Raw genomic sequence first — 19,061 nt, 5'->3', positions numbered from 1 at the left:
TCTTTGGAACCCCCTTTCAGTAGTTGAAAGCAGCTATCAAATCCCCCCTCATTCTTCTCTTCTGCAGACAAAACAATCCCAGTTCCCTCAGCCTCTCCTCATAAGTCATGTGTTCCAGTCCCCTAATCATTTGTTGCCCTCTGCTGGACGCTTTCCAATTTCTCCACATCCTTCTTGTAGTGTGGGGCCCAAAACGGGACACAGGACTCCAGATGAGGCCTCACCAATGTCGAATAGAGGGGAACGATCACGTCCCTCAATCTGCTGGCAATGCCCTTACTTATACAGCCCAAAATGCCGTTAGCCTTCTTGGCAACAAGAGCACGCTGTTGACTCATATCCAGCTTCTCGTCCACTGTAACCCCAGGTCCTTTTCTGCAGAACTGCTGCCTAGCCAGTCGGTCCCTAGCCTGTAGCAGTGCATGGGATTCTTCCGTCCTAAGTGCATGATTTATTTTGGCCCAATCCTCTAATTTGTCTAGGTCCCTCTGTATCCTATCCCTACCCTCCAGCATATCTACCATTCTTCCCAGTTTAGGAATTGTTCATTGTTTATGAACTCTACCTCCCCGAGAGGGGTGGCGATGTTGATGGGAGAAGCACTATCTACACTGGGGAATGGAGATGGTGCTGAGCAGGTGAATTAAAGGAAAGAACCACCAGCATATGCGGAAAGGGAGCATCTGAGCCTTGTGAGAGAAGCCAGAGCAGTTTATTTTATAGTTTTGCTTTTTCCTTCTTTGGTTAGGTCTTATTACTGCTAAGAATTACTAACTATTTGGAGGCATCTAGACAATCAAAAAAGAGAGTGGTGCCAGTCCTAAGGACAACGGAAGGACAGACAGACAGACAAGTAGACAGAGATTAGGAGGAGTGGGGGAAACATACATTTTACTTACTGTCACGGTGTGGCAACTCACCCCTGCGGCGCCTCCTGTTGGTTGTCCAGGTAATTAGCATTCCAGCCTCTGGAGCACCCTCTGTAGTCCTGTGTCCCGCTTGCCGCTGGCCCCTGTGTCCCTCCCGGATCCCGGTGCCCCTTTTACCCAGGGGGCTGCCCCCTGGCAGTATCCCCACAGTCTCTGGGTCTCCCCTCCTCAGGGAACCCCCACTATCCCCACCTTGCCTCAGTCTTTGGCTACTGCCAGTCACCATTGAGCACCTGCACACTGGGGCGGACTGCAGTGTATAAGCCAATCATAGATAGATAGATACTAAGGTCAGAAGGGACCATTCTGATCATCTAGTCCGACCTCCTGCACAGTGCAGGCCACAGAATCTCACCCACCCACTCCTATGAAAAACCTCACCTATGTCTGAGCTATTGAAGTCCTTAAATCATGGTTTAAAGACTTCAAGGAGCAGAGAAGCCTCCCTCAAGTCACCCATGCCCCATGCTACAGAGGAAGGCGAAAAACTCCAGGGCCTCTCCAATCTGCCCTGGAGGAAAATTCCTTCCCGACCCCAAATATGGCAATCAGCTAAACCCTGAGCATATGGGCAAGATTCACCAGCCAGATACTACAGAAAATTCGTTCCTGGGTAACTCAGATCCCATCCATCTAATATCCCATCTCAGGGGATTAGTCCTATTTACCCTGAATATTTAAAGATCAATTACTTATCAAAATCCCATTATCCCATCATACCATCTCCTCCATAAACTTATCGAGTAGAATCTTAAAGCCAGATAGATCTTTTGCCCCCACTGCTTCCCTTGGAAGGCTATTCCAAAACTTCACTCCTCTGATGGTTAAAAACCTTCGTCTGATTTCAAGTCTAAACTTCCTGGTGGCCAGTTTATACCCATTTGTTCTTGTGTCCAGTCATCGCAGGCAAAGGGGTTTGGACCTGCTGCCTCTGCCTACCTTTGGGCTGCCCCCCTGTAACCGCAGTACCTATCTTGGCCATTGGCCAGGCTTGTGGCTTTTCCAGTCTGGAGCCTCCCAGCTCCTCTGGTCTTCCCCAGCCCTGCTTCACCTCAGGTACTCTGGTATGCTCTCCAGCAGCCAGGCCCATCTCTCTCTAAAGGCAGAGAGAGATTCTCTGCTCCTGGCCCACTGCCCTCTTATAAGGGCCAGCTGAGCCTACTTCCCCCAGTCAGCCTGGGAACTGCTTGCTCCCAGCCACAGCCCTCTCCCTGGGCTGAAGTGGGTCTTTAAGGGGGATTTAATGTGGAGAGGATGAAGGCCTTGCAAACAAGCACAGGAATGCCCTGCCTGTGCAAGGGGAAAACGCATGGCTGTGTCTGTGTAAAGCTGACAGACAGTGGAAATTAGGAAATTTGGAAGAGTAGGGAGGGAGGAGACAATGCAAAATGAGACCTGCTCAGGTAGGTAGGGAGGGGCAGAGATATGCAGAGCTTTGGAGAAGGTGATGATAAACTTGAATTTGATGCAGTAGCAAGTGGAGAGCCAAGGAAGGGATTCGGAGAGGGGGGTGATGTGATCAAAATCACAAGGCAGGAAAATTTCCAGTGCAGTATTTTTGTCTGAACTGGAAGGGCTGGTTTAGGGAAGCCAGAGAAGAGGATATTGCATTAGTTAAGGCAAGATATAATGAGGGCCTGAACAAGAGATTTAGCTGTAGGGTTAGAAATAAATGGACAGATCTTGGAGATAGTGAGGAGGAAGAAGTGATAAGACTTTAGGTATGAGCAGAATGTGTCAGGCAGGGAGAGGAAATCAAAAATAGCCTGTAAATTACATGCCTGCATGATGGGGAGGATGATGGTGGGGTAGAAAGTGATAGAGAAGTGTGGAGCTGTTAGAAAGTAGATTGGATGCGACTAATACAAAAAATTGTACAGGGGACTTCTGTGAAGGGCTCTTCAGTTATTTAAACTTCCCGCTGTATCTGCCAATTGAAGGGTTTTAGTCATTTAAGATTTTCTGTAATCTCTGTAGGCAGTAAATAAGCTGTTTGGGTGTGTGTACAACCTAAGAAAGTTTGGAAAGTATAGTAGGTGTTCATGGCAACATGTTTAATTGTTAAATTGTGATCTAATTAAACATATGGATTAATGCTTGTGAAGAGCAACATGCTCATTTGGCTAGAACAGGGAGCTGGGGCTCCTGGCTGTTCGTAGCCCTGTCACTGACTTTTGAGACTGTGGGAACCTAGTGGAGAAGTTTAATGAGTGTTTACCTCACAGGGTTATGGAGTCTCCATTAACATTTGTAAGATGCTTTGATCTTTAAAACACTGTATAGATATATTTAACCTTTTCTTTCTTTCTTTTTTCCTAGTTACGATTACCTCAACAGGAGAAAAAGGTAGGAAACATGTATTACTCATCCTAAATAAATAAATTGAAAGTTTTATAAATAGGAAAGTTGCCTACTTCTTGTCTCCTTAATATAAATGTACAGTGTGTTTCTGTTGTATAATTTACACTTACTTACCAATGCAATTTTGTATGATTTTATGTAACTCTCTAGATAGAGCGAGCAGATGGGTACATAGAGGGAAAACATAGGGAGGCTGGATCTATCAAGCTTTTAGTGCCACAAGCTTGGGATGATCATATTACCTGTGAGCAATGGAACCATGACTTAGTTACGCAGATCTTTCAAAATAAGTGATTGGGGGCGGAGGGGGAAACCACATCATGTTTTCTGTATACTACTTAATGAGTGCTATGCTTGTCTCTTTTATCTCTCTAGTTTTCCCGCTTGTTTTTCAAGTGCATTAATTGTTGTGGTAACCATACTATTGATATCTGCTATGGCTACGTCCATTGCAGAATAAAATCAGTCATATGGTTATTGAAATTCTGGAGTTATCATAGTGATGGTTCTGACCACATTTGTTGTGTGTATGTATTGTATTACACTATGTTGAAAGAACATTATTAAGGCTGCAAAGTTAGGAAATACCAGAATTAAACTTGCTCTTGCAGCCTTAATTCAGCCCACTTATGTGCATACGTTACAATACAGTCTTTAATTACATGATTACATGCTATTTTTTCTACAAGACCCCTGTCTCATTCACTTCACAGGATGGAGCTACTCTGGGGCTGAATCAGGGTTGGGTAGGGAAGCAGACTTGTTTGTAGGACTCCTGTCTCATTTGTTGCAGAAATTAAAAAGTGGGTAGTGAATGAGGTAGGGGAGTATGGTCGCATGGTTAAAGCAGCTGAGTGCTGCCTTGGGTAATTAGATTTTATCCCTGCTGCTGCCACAGAGTTCTTATGAGATGTTGGGCAAGACATTTCAACCAGACTTCTCACAGGTGGTCACTAATCGTGTGATCCTCATTTTCTGGAACCTAACTGATATGCAGAGGAGCTGAGTGCACTCAGCTGCTACTGAGGTCAATAGGAGCTATGCTTTGAACATATAAAATGCTGTATAATGCCAAGCACTGTGAAAAATCAGGTCCTAGGCATTTCAATTGGACAAACAAAATTAATGAATCCTTTTTACCTCTAATCCTTCTGTGCCTTGGTTCACCATCTGTAAAATGGGGCTAATAATACTCCCTCACCTCATGGGGGCATTGTGCAAATACCTTTGTGAAGCACTCTAACACTGTAATGATTAGCATCATAGAAAAGCCCAGGAGGGAATTAATAATTCTGAAGAATGAAGAGCTGAATAGAATCTAGTGTAGTTTGTACCTATAGGCCCAGGAAATCTAGACATTTAAGACCTGATCCTCAAATCACTGAGCATCCCCTCCTTTTCCTAGAGTTGAACATATTTTTACAGCTTATTCCCCCCCCCCCCCAAAATAAAAAAGGCAGCAGTAGAGGAGAAACCTTGCTTGTTTTTAATCTTCCTACTTTTTTTTGAAGAAACAACAAAACAAGTCTGACTTGCAGGAAAACATTCACATTTAGGTCTTGATATGAAATAGGAAATCTCCTTTACTTGAACTTTATAGCTCTTGTAGTCAGGTTTTTTTTTTTTTTAGTTATTTGTTGCATCAGTAGAAAAATGAACCCTGTAGCAGCCAAGGTGGCATCAATATATTCCTGTGATTTTTAAGCCAGAGCACATATCCTTGCAGATAAATTTCTGCCTCACATTTCAAGTGTATTATGTTTAAATCTTGTTACAGCAGTGCTTAATTACAATTTTCTATTTAATTTAACAATAGGTAAATAGATCAGTCATGTAGTTCTATATCTTGTTGTGTGTATTTTCTCTCCTAATTTGACTTATTTTTAAACGTGTGAATTGTTTTGAATCTGATATACAACCACATAAAAACCAGTAGACCCTAAGCCTATACGCATGCACGCCTCTAACAATAACCACACGAGGAAATCTAGAGTAGTGTGGTGTTATGCATGTCTCTGGATGTGCATATCTAATCCAGTTTCCCAGAGTTGCTTTCTCTATCTGAAGATTATCACAAGAATTTAAGAAAATGTTTTTTATCAATTAGATACAAATTGTGCCTCTGTTCTCCCACATGTTTTGATTCGGTAAGACAGGTTGTTAGAAAACATACTAAATGTAAGTGGTGAGCGCATTTTTGTTTTGTTTGGTGCAGTGGGAATTCTGTAGGGTTTTCTGCAGAGTTCATTCTGTCAGTCTTGAACCTCTCATCAGCGTAACCCTTCCTTCATCTGAAGAAGATTTCATATGGATCCCTCAAAAGCCTCAGCACTACTGAGTGATGCAAGACCTTCTCTTCTTCTTAGCACTCAACTGCTTCTTGTGCAGTACTGCCACACCTGTTTGTTTAATGAACAAAGTCTGAGCAGGGGCCCTGAATACATTCCCCTTCCACTTGTCAGTTCACTGTCACTAGATCACTTAGTCTGCCAATTTATATTTGTTCAGTGAAGACAGCAGAATTAACTCTGCCAATCCCTTTAGTTGACTGCAGTTAAAAATACTGTTAAATTTACAGATTTCTTACACTTCAAACAAAGTTAGACTTTATGGTTATGATCTCAGATTATGATGGAAATGTGAAATAACTTTCCCTGCTAGTTGGTACTGGGATTATTTTTTTTTGTTCTTTCCTTTCCTTCATCTGGTTTGTACTTATAAGAAAATAAACAGATCTTAATAGGAAACCAGCTAATACATATATATATTTGGAGCCAGCACAAGGATCTTTGAAGAGTTGCCCTCAATGAGTCCTGCTGCTACTGCCTTTGCAGATTGGGTGGAGTCTAGAGGGGAAGCTTCTGAATCTGGTGTCTTTCACCACTCCCGTTCCCCATCTTTACCCCAAGAGGTGTCTGCTTGACAGAATCACTCTCCCAACAGTAGCAGTAATGACAGCAAGTGATGCAGGATAGAGAGGCAGGGGCCTGTTCAGCATTGGGCCAACCTCCAAAGGACAGGACCCTGATCCCAGGGATTTCTTCCTGCATGTCATACAGTAGCAGCTGGACCGTCTGGGCAGGACACTCAAAAGGCTCCTGTTCCCCTTGAAGAGTATAGCTGCAGAGGGCTGACCTTCAGCTTCCAGTGCTGTATGACATAGAAATCATAGAATTGTGGGGCTGGAAAGGACCTCAAGACATCATCTAGTTCAGCCCCCTGCACTGAGAAAGAATTAAGCATACCTAGATCATCCTTGACAGCTGTTTGTCTAGCCTGTTCTTAAAAACCTCCCAGTGATGGGGATTCCACAACCTCCCTAGGTAACCTGTACCAGTGCTTACCTATCCTTTTAGTTAAAACATTTTTCCTAATATCTAACCTAAATTTCCCTTGCAGCAGATTAAGACCATTACTTCTTGTCATACTTTCAGTGGACATGGAGAACAATTGACCACCGTCCTCTTTATAACAGCCCTTTACATATTTGAAGACTTGTATCAGGTCCCGTTTCCTCTCCTTCCCCTCCCTCCCCCCCGAGTCTTCTCTAGAATAAACAAGTCTAGTTCTTTCAACCTTTCCCATTGTCATAAATATAAAGGAAAGGGTAAACACCTTTAAAATCCCTCTAGGCAAAACCTTAAGTTACAAAAAGACACAAAACTAGGAATATACATTCCGTTCAGCACAGCTTATTTTATCAGCCATTTAAACAAAACAGAATCTAACGCATATCTAGCTAGATTACTTACTAAGTTCTAAGACTTCATTCCTGTTCTGTTCCTGGCAAAAGCCTCACACAGACAGATAAAGCCTTTGTTTCTCCCCCCTCCAACTTTGAAAATATCTTGTCTCCTCACTGGTCATTTTGGTCGGTGCCAGTGAGGTTATCCTAGCTTCTTAACCCTTTACAGGTGAAAGAATTTTTCCTCTGGTCTGGAGGGATTTTAAAGGTGTTTACCCTTCCCTTTATATTTTTGACACCCATAAATCAGGTTTTCTAAACCTTTTATCAATTTTTGTTGCTCTCCTCTGGAGACTCTGCAATTTGTCTGTATCTTTCTAAAAGTGTGGTGCCAAAAACTGGACACACTACTGCAACTGAGACCTCACCAGTGCCGAATAGAGTGGAACAGTTACCTCCCATGTCTTACACAAGACATGCCTGTTAATACAGCCCAGAATGATGTTTTGCCTTTTTATATAACAGCACTGCTGACTCATATTTAGTTTGTGAGTCATTATACCCTCCCACCCCAATCCTTCATTGCTGCCTAGCCAGTTATTCCCCATTTTGTATTTGTGCATTTGATTTTTCCTTTTTAGGTGTACTACTTGTCTTTATTAAATTTCATCTTGTTGATTTTAAGATGTTCTCCGATTTATAAAGACCATTTTGAATTCTAATCCTGTCCTCCAAAATGCGTATAACCCCTCCCAGCTTGGTGTCATCTGCAGAGTTCTCTATCTTCCTGATTTCATCACTTTTGCAGGAAGTCTAGACAGTTTTCTCTTTCTGCTAAGTATTGCTAGCACGGCCACAAATTTCTGCCCTTATTGACACTAACTACTATCTTTAATACCATCTGTTGTTGCTTATTTGCATCGCAGTAGCACGTAGGCCCAGTAAGGGCTTAGGGCCTGTGTGCGTGCGTGCGCACGTCCATGCGTGCGCATACACTAGAGGGGCCCCCCCATCCTCAAAGAACTTGCATTTTAAGTGTAATCCTCTATGTTTTAGTTAACTCCTACTGCTAAGACAGTTTAGTTGTCCTGCCCTTGTGCATCCATAACTTCCTCTTCCTGGTTCCAACTATTCCATTCTTCTCACCCCCTTGCACTGATTTACCCAGCCACCTCAATTGTAATCTTAAATTTACTTTTGTCCTCCTTCCCCAACCCACCTTCCTGTTTTTATCATGCCTCCTATTATGTCTAAACTTAGACTTTAAGCTTTTCAAAGAAGAGCCCATCTTATTTGTTCTGTATAGTGCTAGTACCCTGGGATGATTCATAAAGAAATAAGCGTTCACGTAACATGATGGCAGTTTTTAGGACTCTGCATATGAATATAAAGTTATTTTTGCTGACTGCTTTGTCACTTGAGTCCCACTAGCTCTATTCCATGAATGTTAAAATCATTCTAATCTCTTTCTGTAGCAGCACAGCCGTGTCACTAAAAGCTGCGCAGTGTAGCTGCTGTTTGTCGGCAGGAGAGTGCTCCTGCCGTCAAATCACTGTTCACATCGTTGCTTTTCCTCGACAAAACTTTTCTTTCGGGGAGGGGTGTGTGTTTTTTGTTTTGTTTTGTTTTTAAACACTTCTGAATGACAAAAGTTTTGTTGTTCATTTGCCTAAGGCAATGAAGATGGGGCAGAAGGGCCCGGTGAGGAAAAAACCCTAGGAACAGCCAAGCGCATGAGAAAACTTAGGTTAAGGTTCATGTTGTGCGCAACAACATACCCTCTCTCCCCCTTTGGGAGTTAAGTGTGGACCATATCCAGTGTGTGTGTGCATTGTTTGGAGCAGGTGGAAGTGCTGCAAGCTTACTGTCTACTTCATGCCATCCTTCAAACATTAAGTATAGCTTCTTTAAATGTTTTTTTCCCCTATATCAGGATAGCAAAGTAGGTCAAACTTCTCCCTTCTTGGAAGAGAAGATAACATAAATGTTTGATGTTATTTCCTCATTTTAAGAGGGTTGCTGCCTGATACCACGCAGCTGTTTAATCTCAACAGTAGGTGAGAGCAATTATTCATAGTGGCTAGTTTTAAGAATCTTACATAGAAAGGTCTGAATGTAGAAAATGGAATGCTTACATAATAAGGTATGAATATAGTGAATGGGGCTAACAATTTTGGGATTTAGGTGGCATTGACATGCCTGCTAATTAGTGTTCCATTATCTTCCAATGCTGTTTAGAGTGGAAATGTGCCTCTTGGGAAATTGAATAGGATTTAGTCTGGTGAAGACCAATGGAGCCAAATAACTATCTCCTTTCTCATGGCTGCAGTTTTGCTGCTGTTCACATTACTTCAGCCTAATTTCATCTGATGGGGAAGGGAATTCAATGGGAGACTGACAAACTGGATGACTCCTTGGTTTCTCTGTTTCTTAGTTTAATTTGGGTTAAAGAAGTTCTTGTATCTTCTTAGAAAGGACTGTACTTGCTGCTCAAAATCAGTTAGAGGATATCTTGCCTTGATGCTGCTTGAGTCACAGCAGTTTGATGATTCAGTACTTTGATTTCTTTGACTAGGTAGATATGCTGGAACAACTTTGGCTACAGTCTTTGAGTTAGCTTAGTCGCTTTGCTCATCTAGGTCCTTAAGATTGGTCTTTCTCCCCATTTGTAAAAGCCTTTTTGGAGTCTGTCTGCATCTACCAACAGTCAGTGGTTCCTGCTACTTCTGGTATGAGGTGTAGGTCATGTGCTGCACTGGAGAAGCATTGCTAACTGTCCCCAGGTCCACATGTCAGGTATGTTGCTTGCGTGATTTCTAATGGCTTCTTCAATTCCCGGGGACAGTTTTTATCAGGAAGGAAGTTCCAGTCGATTTTCTTTCATTATCCAGTAAGGGTGTCTGACCTGATCAGTTTGCATTGTGTAAGCTCTACATTCATCTTTAGATATTCTTACATGCTCAGTGACATTTCCTCTATAGATCTCCATTTTTAAAACATATGACATGCAGACCTAGGAACCATTAAGATTGGCCTAGCAAGAAGCCACATGTATCAGTGCATTCTCCTTATGGTATAAACATGTCAGCAATTTAAAGGGACACCCCTCTTATCCTGTTTCCTTGTATACTCCGCTCCCACCTCGGGTCAGATTCTGAAGTTGCCTCTCTCTAATCCAGTGGTCTCCAAAGTGTTTGTCAGGCCCCCACCCCCTTTACAAATAATGGACTCTGTCTGCACCCCGCTGGGGGCAAAGTGGGGCTGGGTGGTGCTCCGTCCCTGCCCCCCACGGGGGCTGGCTACGCTGCGCACTCCTCCCCAACATTCTTCTGCCCCACAGTGTGGGGACCATTGCTCTAATCAGATGCTCTTATCTTACTGCTGTTAGCTGTGTTAATTTAGTGTTGTTCATTGGTATTGCATTTAAAATAGCATGGTATTAAGTTCTGACTTCTAATCAGTGGCCAATGATTTTCAACTTCCACAAGATGCCACACATCAGCATACAATGAGTTCTGCCTTTAACTATCTAGACCAGTGGTCTCCAACCTTTTTATGCCCAAGATCGCTTTTTGAATTTAAAGGCAACCCAGGATCTGCCCCGCCACTCTCCATCACTCACTCTCCCCACCCTCAATTACTTTCACCGGGCTGGGGTAGGGGGTTGAGGTTTGTGAGGGGATGCGGGCTCTGGGCTGGGGATGAGGGGTTTGCAGTGTGGGAGGGGGCTCTGGGCTGAGCCTGGGGCAAGGGGTTGGGATGCAGGGTGCAAGCTCTGGGAGGGAGTTTGGATGCAGGAGGAGGCTCTGGGCTGGGGCAGGGTGCTGGGGTGCAGGAAGGGGTGTGGGCTCTGGGAGAAAGTTTGGGTGCAGGAGGGGGCTCTGGGCTGGGGCAGTGTGTTGGGGTGCAGGAGGTGGTACAGGGTGCTGGCTCTGGGAGGGGGATCAGGGTTGGGGAAGGGGGTTGGGTTGCAGGAAGGGGTAGAGGGTGCTGGCTCTGGGAAGGGGGTCAGGACTGGGGCAGGGAGTTGGGGTGCAGGAGGGGGTGGGGGTGCTGGTTCTGGGAGGTGGGTCAGGGCTGAGGGTTGGGGTGCAGCCTCCTGCTGGACAGCACTTACCTCTGGTGGTGTAGCGTGGCTGCCGCTAAGGCAGGTTCCCTGCCTATCCTAGCCCACGCCGCTCCCGAAAGGGGCCAATGCGCCCCTGGAGGGGTGGGGGGACGACGTGTGGTTTTGCGCCCTGCCCCTTTGTGCAAACACTGCCCCCGCAGCTCCCATTGGCCACAGCTTCCTGTTCCTGGCCAATGGGAGCTGCAGGGGCAGTGCTTGCAGGCAGGAGCAGCACGCAGAGGGAGAACCCCGCCCCCAGGCCGCACTGGCAGATTCTGAGAGTGGCATGGGGCCGGGGCAGGCAGGGAGCCTGTCTTAGCGGCAGCCCCGCTGCACCACCAGAGATCGCGATCAACTGGGAGATCCTCTAGGATCCACCAGTTGATCGCAATCAACCATTTGGTAACCATTCATCTAGATAAATGTTCTTCACAAGATGTTACAGAGAAGTAGAAACTGGTCAAAATAGTCTTGGCTATCATGACTTTGTTCAGCTCTGGCCACCAGCATTAACACAAGCACCATAAATTATGTTGCTGTATTCATCATGGCATTTTAAGCACTAGCTCAATCTCCTGTGATGGCTTCAAATCATCCAATTAATTCTCTTTTTCCAGCACCATGAATCCAGTTTTAAATCTCTGATTTCATTCCTACCAAGGATGGCTGTTGTCTATGTGTGTGTCTGCTTCATACTACAGATCAGTGGCCAACTGCTTTTTGGTTTCCTTCCCCTCTTACCAAAATGCTAGAGATGATAGCTTCCGTTAAATGATTTTGATATTGCCCTGTGGTATATTAACACCAGAGAGCCAGTCTCATCTTCTGACACCAGGGTCCCGCTTCTTCACATGAGATTATATCCAATTCTTTCAGGAACCTGATCAAAATCTTTCAGAAATCTGACCACGAGTTGTCTGCAGTGCTGATGCTTCCCTTTAATCCAGAAGAGAGCCTAGAAATACTTTATTTTGCAACCCTAAGGAGAAGTTGGGGCATAAAGTTCTCATGAGTCTCCCAGGCACTGTTAACTAATCATAAACATATCATAACATATCTTGAAATTAACTACACCTTTTCCTTAGGTCAGCACCATTAAAAGAAATTGAGTCCATTTTGTTTTAAAGGCCAGCAGATCCTACTTTCCACTATGGCTGTGACAGTGTTGAGTCTACATTTTTGTTACAAATATTCCTTTTTATTTGGCAGGTGGAGGCAGAGAAGGCACCAAGAGTTATACAGGCAAAAAATAATCAGAAAGGCAGAAGTTCTCACTATCACAAATGTTCATACAGAAATATGATGTTACATCAAGAATTCTCATTATCTAGTCGCCAGCCCTTTATTATAAGTATAAAGAATAGCTTTTCCAACATGGAATCAGAGTGGGAGCCTAGTATATTAAATACTACAGCGATATCCAAATGTGATTAATGTTTACCTTATTTGAATTACAGTACAGGTACATTTACATTTTAATATAATTTACAACCCATTTTCAACACTAGTAGTAATAAAATATAGTTATAATATTAGCATGTAACATTTTTAGTGCAATGCTTAGACTTTATAAGATGTATCTATTGCATAACCCAAATTTTACATTAACTTGAGTGTTTTCAGTGATCTGGTATCGTCTACTTTATTTGCTGACAATATATTATACTGTATATAGGCTGAATTTAGTAATCGAACCAACTGGAATATACTGTGGCCTGTCTGTAAAGATAATTTAAATGTATACTTCCAGCTTTTTTATTTTCCTATTCCAGACATCAGACACTTTATTTTAATTTTCCTGAGGGTGGGTACATGGGAATGAAGGTATGTTTCTAAAGTTGTGGGTTGCTGCTATCATGATGAGACTCATTCAGTTTAAAAAAGTGGGAGTATAAGTGGGAAAATTGCTTCATGACCAAGATTTTGATCATCATTATTTTCGTAGCCTATTAAATGATTCATTCTGAGGATGAAGTGGTATTCATCATATCTGGTGGGCTATCAAGTGGATTTAGACAACTTCTTTATAGAGCTCAGATGTGCTAGTATTCCTAATTATCCAGTGGGTTTCAGTGCAATTTATCTTACTGGCTTGCAGAAGAGAAATAACTTATCTACACCCAAAACCATTGCATCTTTATGTTGTAGTTCTAGGTCTTTTCAGCTATCCTCACTGAAATCTCATTGTATTTATTTTTATTGCAGTTATCTACCTTGTGGTTTTTCATCTGTCATTTGCCATGTTTGTATGGTCCTATTGGAAGACAATTTTTACATATCCTGCTTCCCCCTCCGATGAGGTAAATTTAATGATAGAAAAATGCCAACCACTGAACTGTTTTCAGCAGTGATACTTGTTTAAAGTACAATGTAATTAATCTTCTCTGTTCCCATTAACTGAAATAAAGAGCATGCTGCCATATCATGAATGTAAATAATTAAATTACTTTTAAAATCATCATAACCTAATGACATTTTTTCAGGTTGAATGCTTGTTTCTAAGTGGTCACAGGTTTGACATTCAGGTATATATGTTCAAGTAATAAGGTATGTGAGTATATATGACACTACAATGTTTTGCTAAGTAATAACTTCAGTTTGGTATTTAGAATAAATAAAATATAGGTAGGCTTGGAAGGATTCATTTTTATGGGTAAATGTTGGTAAACGTTGATTTCACCGTATGCACACAATCTGACTAAAAATATTTCCATCGATTTAATCAAATTTTACAAATAGGAAAAGAAGAAAAATGCTACTTGAGAACTTGAGATTGATTGAATGATATTTACTTTATGTATTTTGACACGTGACATTGACAATTTAGTTATAAAGCTTTAACTTTTTGAATCCCAATGCCTGTACGATGGGGTATATAAACCCCACACTGGGCCCGAAGGGGTTAAAAGGCTATACTGGGCCCAGGCAATCCCATCCCTATAGGCCTGCTGAGCATTTGCAATGTGGAGGAGTGGGTTAAAAGAAGCTCAGAAGCCCAGACAAGGAGTGGATGGGTTGCAGGAGAGAAAAATCCTTCTCCGGAGAGCCAGACAAAAGGTGGAGCCTTGAATGGGGATCATAGAGCGGGTAAGGCCCCCAGGCAGTGCCTTCTCCAACCACCACCGACTTGGAGAACCAGCAGGTCTTGCAGGGCCCAGCTTATTTGGACTTTGTGAAGCTATTGACTGTTTGGACTAGCAGGGCATGCCCCAAAGTGAAGGAGCACTAGCCCAAGGCAGCAGATTTGGGCTCTCTACAGGGAAGAACCTGCCGATGTTACTTCCCAAAGGGCTCTGGGCTGGGACCCAGTGGAGAGGGAGGGACCAGGTCCCCCTACTATGGCCCACGTAAGAAAAAAAGTCCAGACGGAGGGGGAAGGCCGCAACACTCTTGACCTGGGATCAGGAACCAGGCACTGGTACTCCACTCCCCCAACAAAGAGACAAGGGATTATATGTCAGATGCACTAACCAGTAGGCCACCCATCAGCCTCTCCATCAGTGTATCATTAATTACTTTCTGACACCGCCCCCAATTTCCCACAACTGTGAAAATTTAAATTGATTAAAAAAAAATGTTTAAAACCCATAATTTTGTGCAACTGTGAAAATTTACATCAATAAAAATTGAAAAATGCTTAAAAATAAACATCAATATTATCTGTCAAAATTATAAAAAATAAAAATTCAGTTCTGCCAAAACTAAATATAAGTTGAGACACAACAAGCTCAGTGACTCAATCTGTATGTGTTTTCATTATACACCCTTATTTGAACCCTCTCAGTGACCGTTTCTTTGGATAAGGATAGGTTACAATAAATATTCGTAATTTTAAGAGGACTGTAATGCTCAGTGATAAGTCTGTTTAGAAGCTCAAGGCGTGGTGAGCACTGTTAAATTGGTATAGAAATAAATCTCTAAACACTGACATAAAAAGTGCTAGCTCTATTGACACAGGTAATTGTAATATAATTATCTCTCCAAGGAATCTATTAGGTGGATTAACCTATAACCTGCTGGCTTTTTATTTTTTTTCCCGTAAGTCAATTGATCTATAGACTTAATATCAAAACTTCAATTAAAGTTGTCCCTCTATTTCCAGTAACTTTAATACTGGCTAAACAGAAAATTTTTTATTCTATTTTTGGCAGGCGTGACTCTCAAAGCCAGCATTTAGCCCAAAGCAAATTTGTACAGCTGAAAACATACTTGCAATGGAAAAGCAGACACTGTGGTTCTATAATATGTATCTATAATGTGTCACAGAAATTTACAGTAGGGTAGGAGAGGAAGCTGAAGAGAGAGTTCTGCTGGTTAGCTAAGCAAAGGAAGTAGTACTGAATATTTTAAGTTGTAAATTCACTGCGGAGGCTGGCCTTCAAATCATATGACTGGTTTAATTGGAGCCTGTTCTGTGTGATAATGACAAAACACTTGGCAGATCAAACAGTTATCTCAACCAATCAGTTGCTCCAAGATTTGTAGAGCCACATGAACTTAGTTTAAGCATCAGTGTATTTTATAATTATTTTGGTGCTTGCCTGGATTCTTCTGTCTGCCAGCATCTATTTATAACTAACTGTAATAAAAGCTGCAGCAAGGCTTCAACTTTCAGTGAGTGACAGAGTTTGAATTTAGAGCAGACCATTAAAAAGAGAGTGCCCATTTTAACTGTTTAAAATCAGGCCTGAATTGGAAAATTTCTACATATGAGCTTATCCAAAAGCCATGTTCCTCCTTAGAGCACTCTTCTCCCACGGTCTCTGTCTGTCATCTCCATTCAGGCACCGAGGAAGAATATAGTATTGTCTCTTAAGCTGTTCCAACTTAATTTTTTCCAATTGTTTTAAAACATAAATAATATATTTTCACGTAATCTTCTTATTTTAAGTACCCATTCTTGTAAAATGAGTGGCATCCTTTGATTTTACTAATATACTAAAAAAAGATTTCACACCTGTTTGTTGTTCAAGTGTAATCCCTGCACATTTTATAATAAGGAAAAACAATGAACATTATGTGAGATCTCAGAAAGAGAGGAAGGAAACAAAGTTACTGGAAATAGAGGGACAACTTTAATTGTAGTTTTGATATTAAGGCTATAGATCTGTTTATGTTAAGAGCTGCTGGAACTTTGTCACAATTATTTTGTTGATCTGTAACTTTCATCCCTTTGAACATTTGCATTTGTTGCCCAAAGAGAGGGTAGTTTTGTGACTCCATTTATATTCAATTGACGTAATAATGTAAACATATCTCTTCTGGAAAATTGAAAGTTTGTTAGCCAATTTGTTATGGTTACAGGACAACTTTAAAAAAAAATTAAAACCACAAGATTTTAGAGATTAAGGGTTTTGTCTATGCATTACTTGGATGGCTTGTTTAGCTGTCTATTAAGTAGTGTTTTAAGGCTAGTTTTACTCTTGGTTAATTGCCCACTTCTCTGGCCCAGGGTTGAAGTCACCAAGCAGACTCCGAGCAGCAGTCTCCGCTTGACAAGGCCTCCTGAGAGGCAGCAGCAAATGGGTACTACGGTACTCCTCGTACTTAAACAGTGTTGCCAACTCTCACAATATTTGATATTTTACTTAAAGCCCAGTCTCCTGTAGGCAAATAATTATGTGAGAATCTGCTTTTATTTTTAAAAAAATAAGTTTCTAGCCCTCATGGTTGTGAAGAAAAGTTTTTGAAAACATGACCCAAGTGCACGCTGGTGCCTCAAAACATTGAAGGCAAATAAAAAGAATACAAGATATATTTATTCTTTTTTAAAATTCATGATTTGAAGCCAATTTCATAATTTTTGGAAACTGACATTTTATGACTTTTTTAAAAAATTGGAGTTGGCAGTTGCATACAGCGGTGGAATCTTGCCTGACTACTGTGGAACGTGGGTTGAATCTTCAGCCTTCTGGACTTAGGAAGTAACGTGGGGAGGCAACAGCAGTCTCTCATACTCTCCTGTAGTAGGAGAGGTACCATGTCTTCCATTTGTCCCTATTATTACTCCCTCCCCAACCACTTAGACTCTGGTGAATTCCAAAAGAAGGGGACATTACAGGGCGCAAGGAAAACCCACATGAACTAATCAAGAAGTACAACATGGTTAAAATGATACCCCCTTAATCCAGTTTGCATCTTTTCCTCACTGGAAAGGGCATCTTCAGTGATTCGTGCTGGGAGCTCAGAGTTTAAAAGATTTACCCCGTTCAGAACATAGAGCTCCCTAGGGAAACTAAGTTCTGTGCCAAGCCCTCTGCTAGAGAAGCTTGTAACTGCCTTGGGCCTCGTGGACGTGCGGTGGGATGAATTTTAGTGAATAGTAAACCATGAGTGTCACAGGAGCGTACAAGCTCTCCAGGTTATTCTGAAAAAGCTTCTAACTGGTGAGCCTTAAGTATGGTTCTTCTCATGCCTTATAGAAGTAGGTAAATCCACCCCTGCCCCAAGAATTACCTTTGAGGCTTCACTGATGTGACTAGCTCTGTCAATATAGCTAATGGAGCTTGAGACCATCGCGATGGTCTCATTAAAGTTACCAGCCGTATCCCTTCAGCTGGTGATCTGTGACAGTGAGAAGTTACTTATTCTCCACTTCAAGAAAATTTTCACTGTTCCTTCTGGACCTGCTCCATCTGCAGGCCCCCAGAGATAGGAAGTGGCAGCCATAGACCCTGATTCTTCTCCCTGTGACAAGAATGGATATTGTAGAGCCCACTGAACTCATGGGATCCCAAAGCACCACTGGGACAGGGTTTACACCCGTGGTTTCAAGGGAAGTTTACACCGTCATAAAACTCCACTGAGTACAAACCTTCATCTTGTAATCTTGTATAGCAAAGGGAAATCGAGTGGTGGGAACTAGGACAAAGACAGTTCCTTTAAATTTAGCATTTTAAAGTTTAGTTACAAAGGACGAATCATGTAATTTCAGAATGTGTGGGGGACAATTCTTGCTGTACCTCCTATCATCTTCTACTTTTTCTCCTGTGTTTGGTAAGATGTTAGGCAGATATTGCTGCTTCTTTAGGGGTAAAGTATTCAAACCGATATCTCTTAACATAAACCTTGATTGGACCATGCAGTTAAAACCTATTCTCTTGTCCCCCTCTTGCAGTTCTGCTTATCAAAATCTGATAAAGAACAATATGAAAGAGAAGAGAGACCAGAATCCCAGCAGGATATTTTGAGAAGAGCTGCTAAAGACTTGCCTATCTATACCACAACAGCATCAAGGGGTGAGGCATGGAGATGAGTCCAGTTGTCCAAAAGCTGCTAGTCTAATTCATGAGATTTATTTTGATGTTGCTGTGTGAACCGTCTGCTAAACAAATACTACAAAAGGCCATGACTTCATATTTCCCCATGAGATGCCAGTTCTTTTTTGTCTGTGGATCTCTACAAGCAGCCAATAAATAGAACAGTTTTCTCAAAAAGATCATGTTTTGCAAAATAAATTCAGCGTGAAAATATTTATTGTGCACTCTGCTTATAATAATCTTAAATAGACTAAAGGAACAGAGCTGAAAGGCTGAGTTTTTAATATGCATTTCTATTTAATCCCAATTATTGCTTCAGTCCTCTAAGTATGAACATTTAAGGCTTGAATTTACTTCCACTACAGTGTCAGAATTGAGGATATGGAAGCTAAAATGCCAGTAAATTCCTCTTCCAATATCAGCTATAACTCAGGACAGAGCTGTTTAATCATTGTTTATGATCCTTCAGCTATTTCTGTCTTTATCTTCCTATTTTTAAGTAACACTATTGTGATTTCTCTGAAAATATCATGAGAGACAGTTAAATGACACTCTCTGATGCCTAAATACAGTATAACTAGATTTCTTTAACTGTGTTACTACTCTAAAACTAGTGGTATTATTGATTACTCCCAAAACCTGTAGTCCTTTTTTAATAGAAGTTACAGATGTTATACTATTTAATATGCAGTGTGGTTGTAGCCATGTCATATTAGAGA

General features: G+C 41.8%; 1 protein-coding gene across 3 annotated transcripts in view; it reads left to right on the top strand.

Annotated features, from left to right (window-relative positions):
- Positions 1-19,061, top strand: part of ZDHHC20 (zinc finger DHHC-type palmitoyltransferase 20) — a 73,015-nt gene that overhangs the window by 27,608 nt on the left and 26,346 nt on the right. For all 3 annotated transcript variants that reach the window (XM_038407843.2, XM_038407834.2, XM_043504290.1), the window contains exons 2-4: positions 3,249-3,275; positions 13,289-13,383; positions 18,201-18,321. In XM_038407843.2, the coding sequence (XP_038263771.1) occupies positions 3,249-3,275; positions 13,289-13,383; positions 18,201-18,321 (243 nt within the window). The remainder of the gene's footprint in view (positions 1-3,248; positions 3,276-13,288; positions 13,384-18,200; positions 18,322-19,061) is intronic.

Source organism: Dermochelys coriacea, chromosome 1 (assembly GCF_009764565.3).
Source record: "Dermochelys coriacea isolate rDerCor1 chromosome 1, rDerCor1.pri.v4, whole genome shotgun sequence".
Taxonomy (NCBI): Eukaryota; Metazoa; Chordata; order Testudines; family Dermochelyidae; genus Dermochelys; species Dermochelys coriacea.
This window is presented reverse-complemented; position numbering and strand designations above follow the sequence as displayed.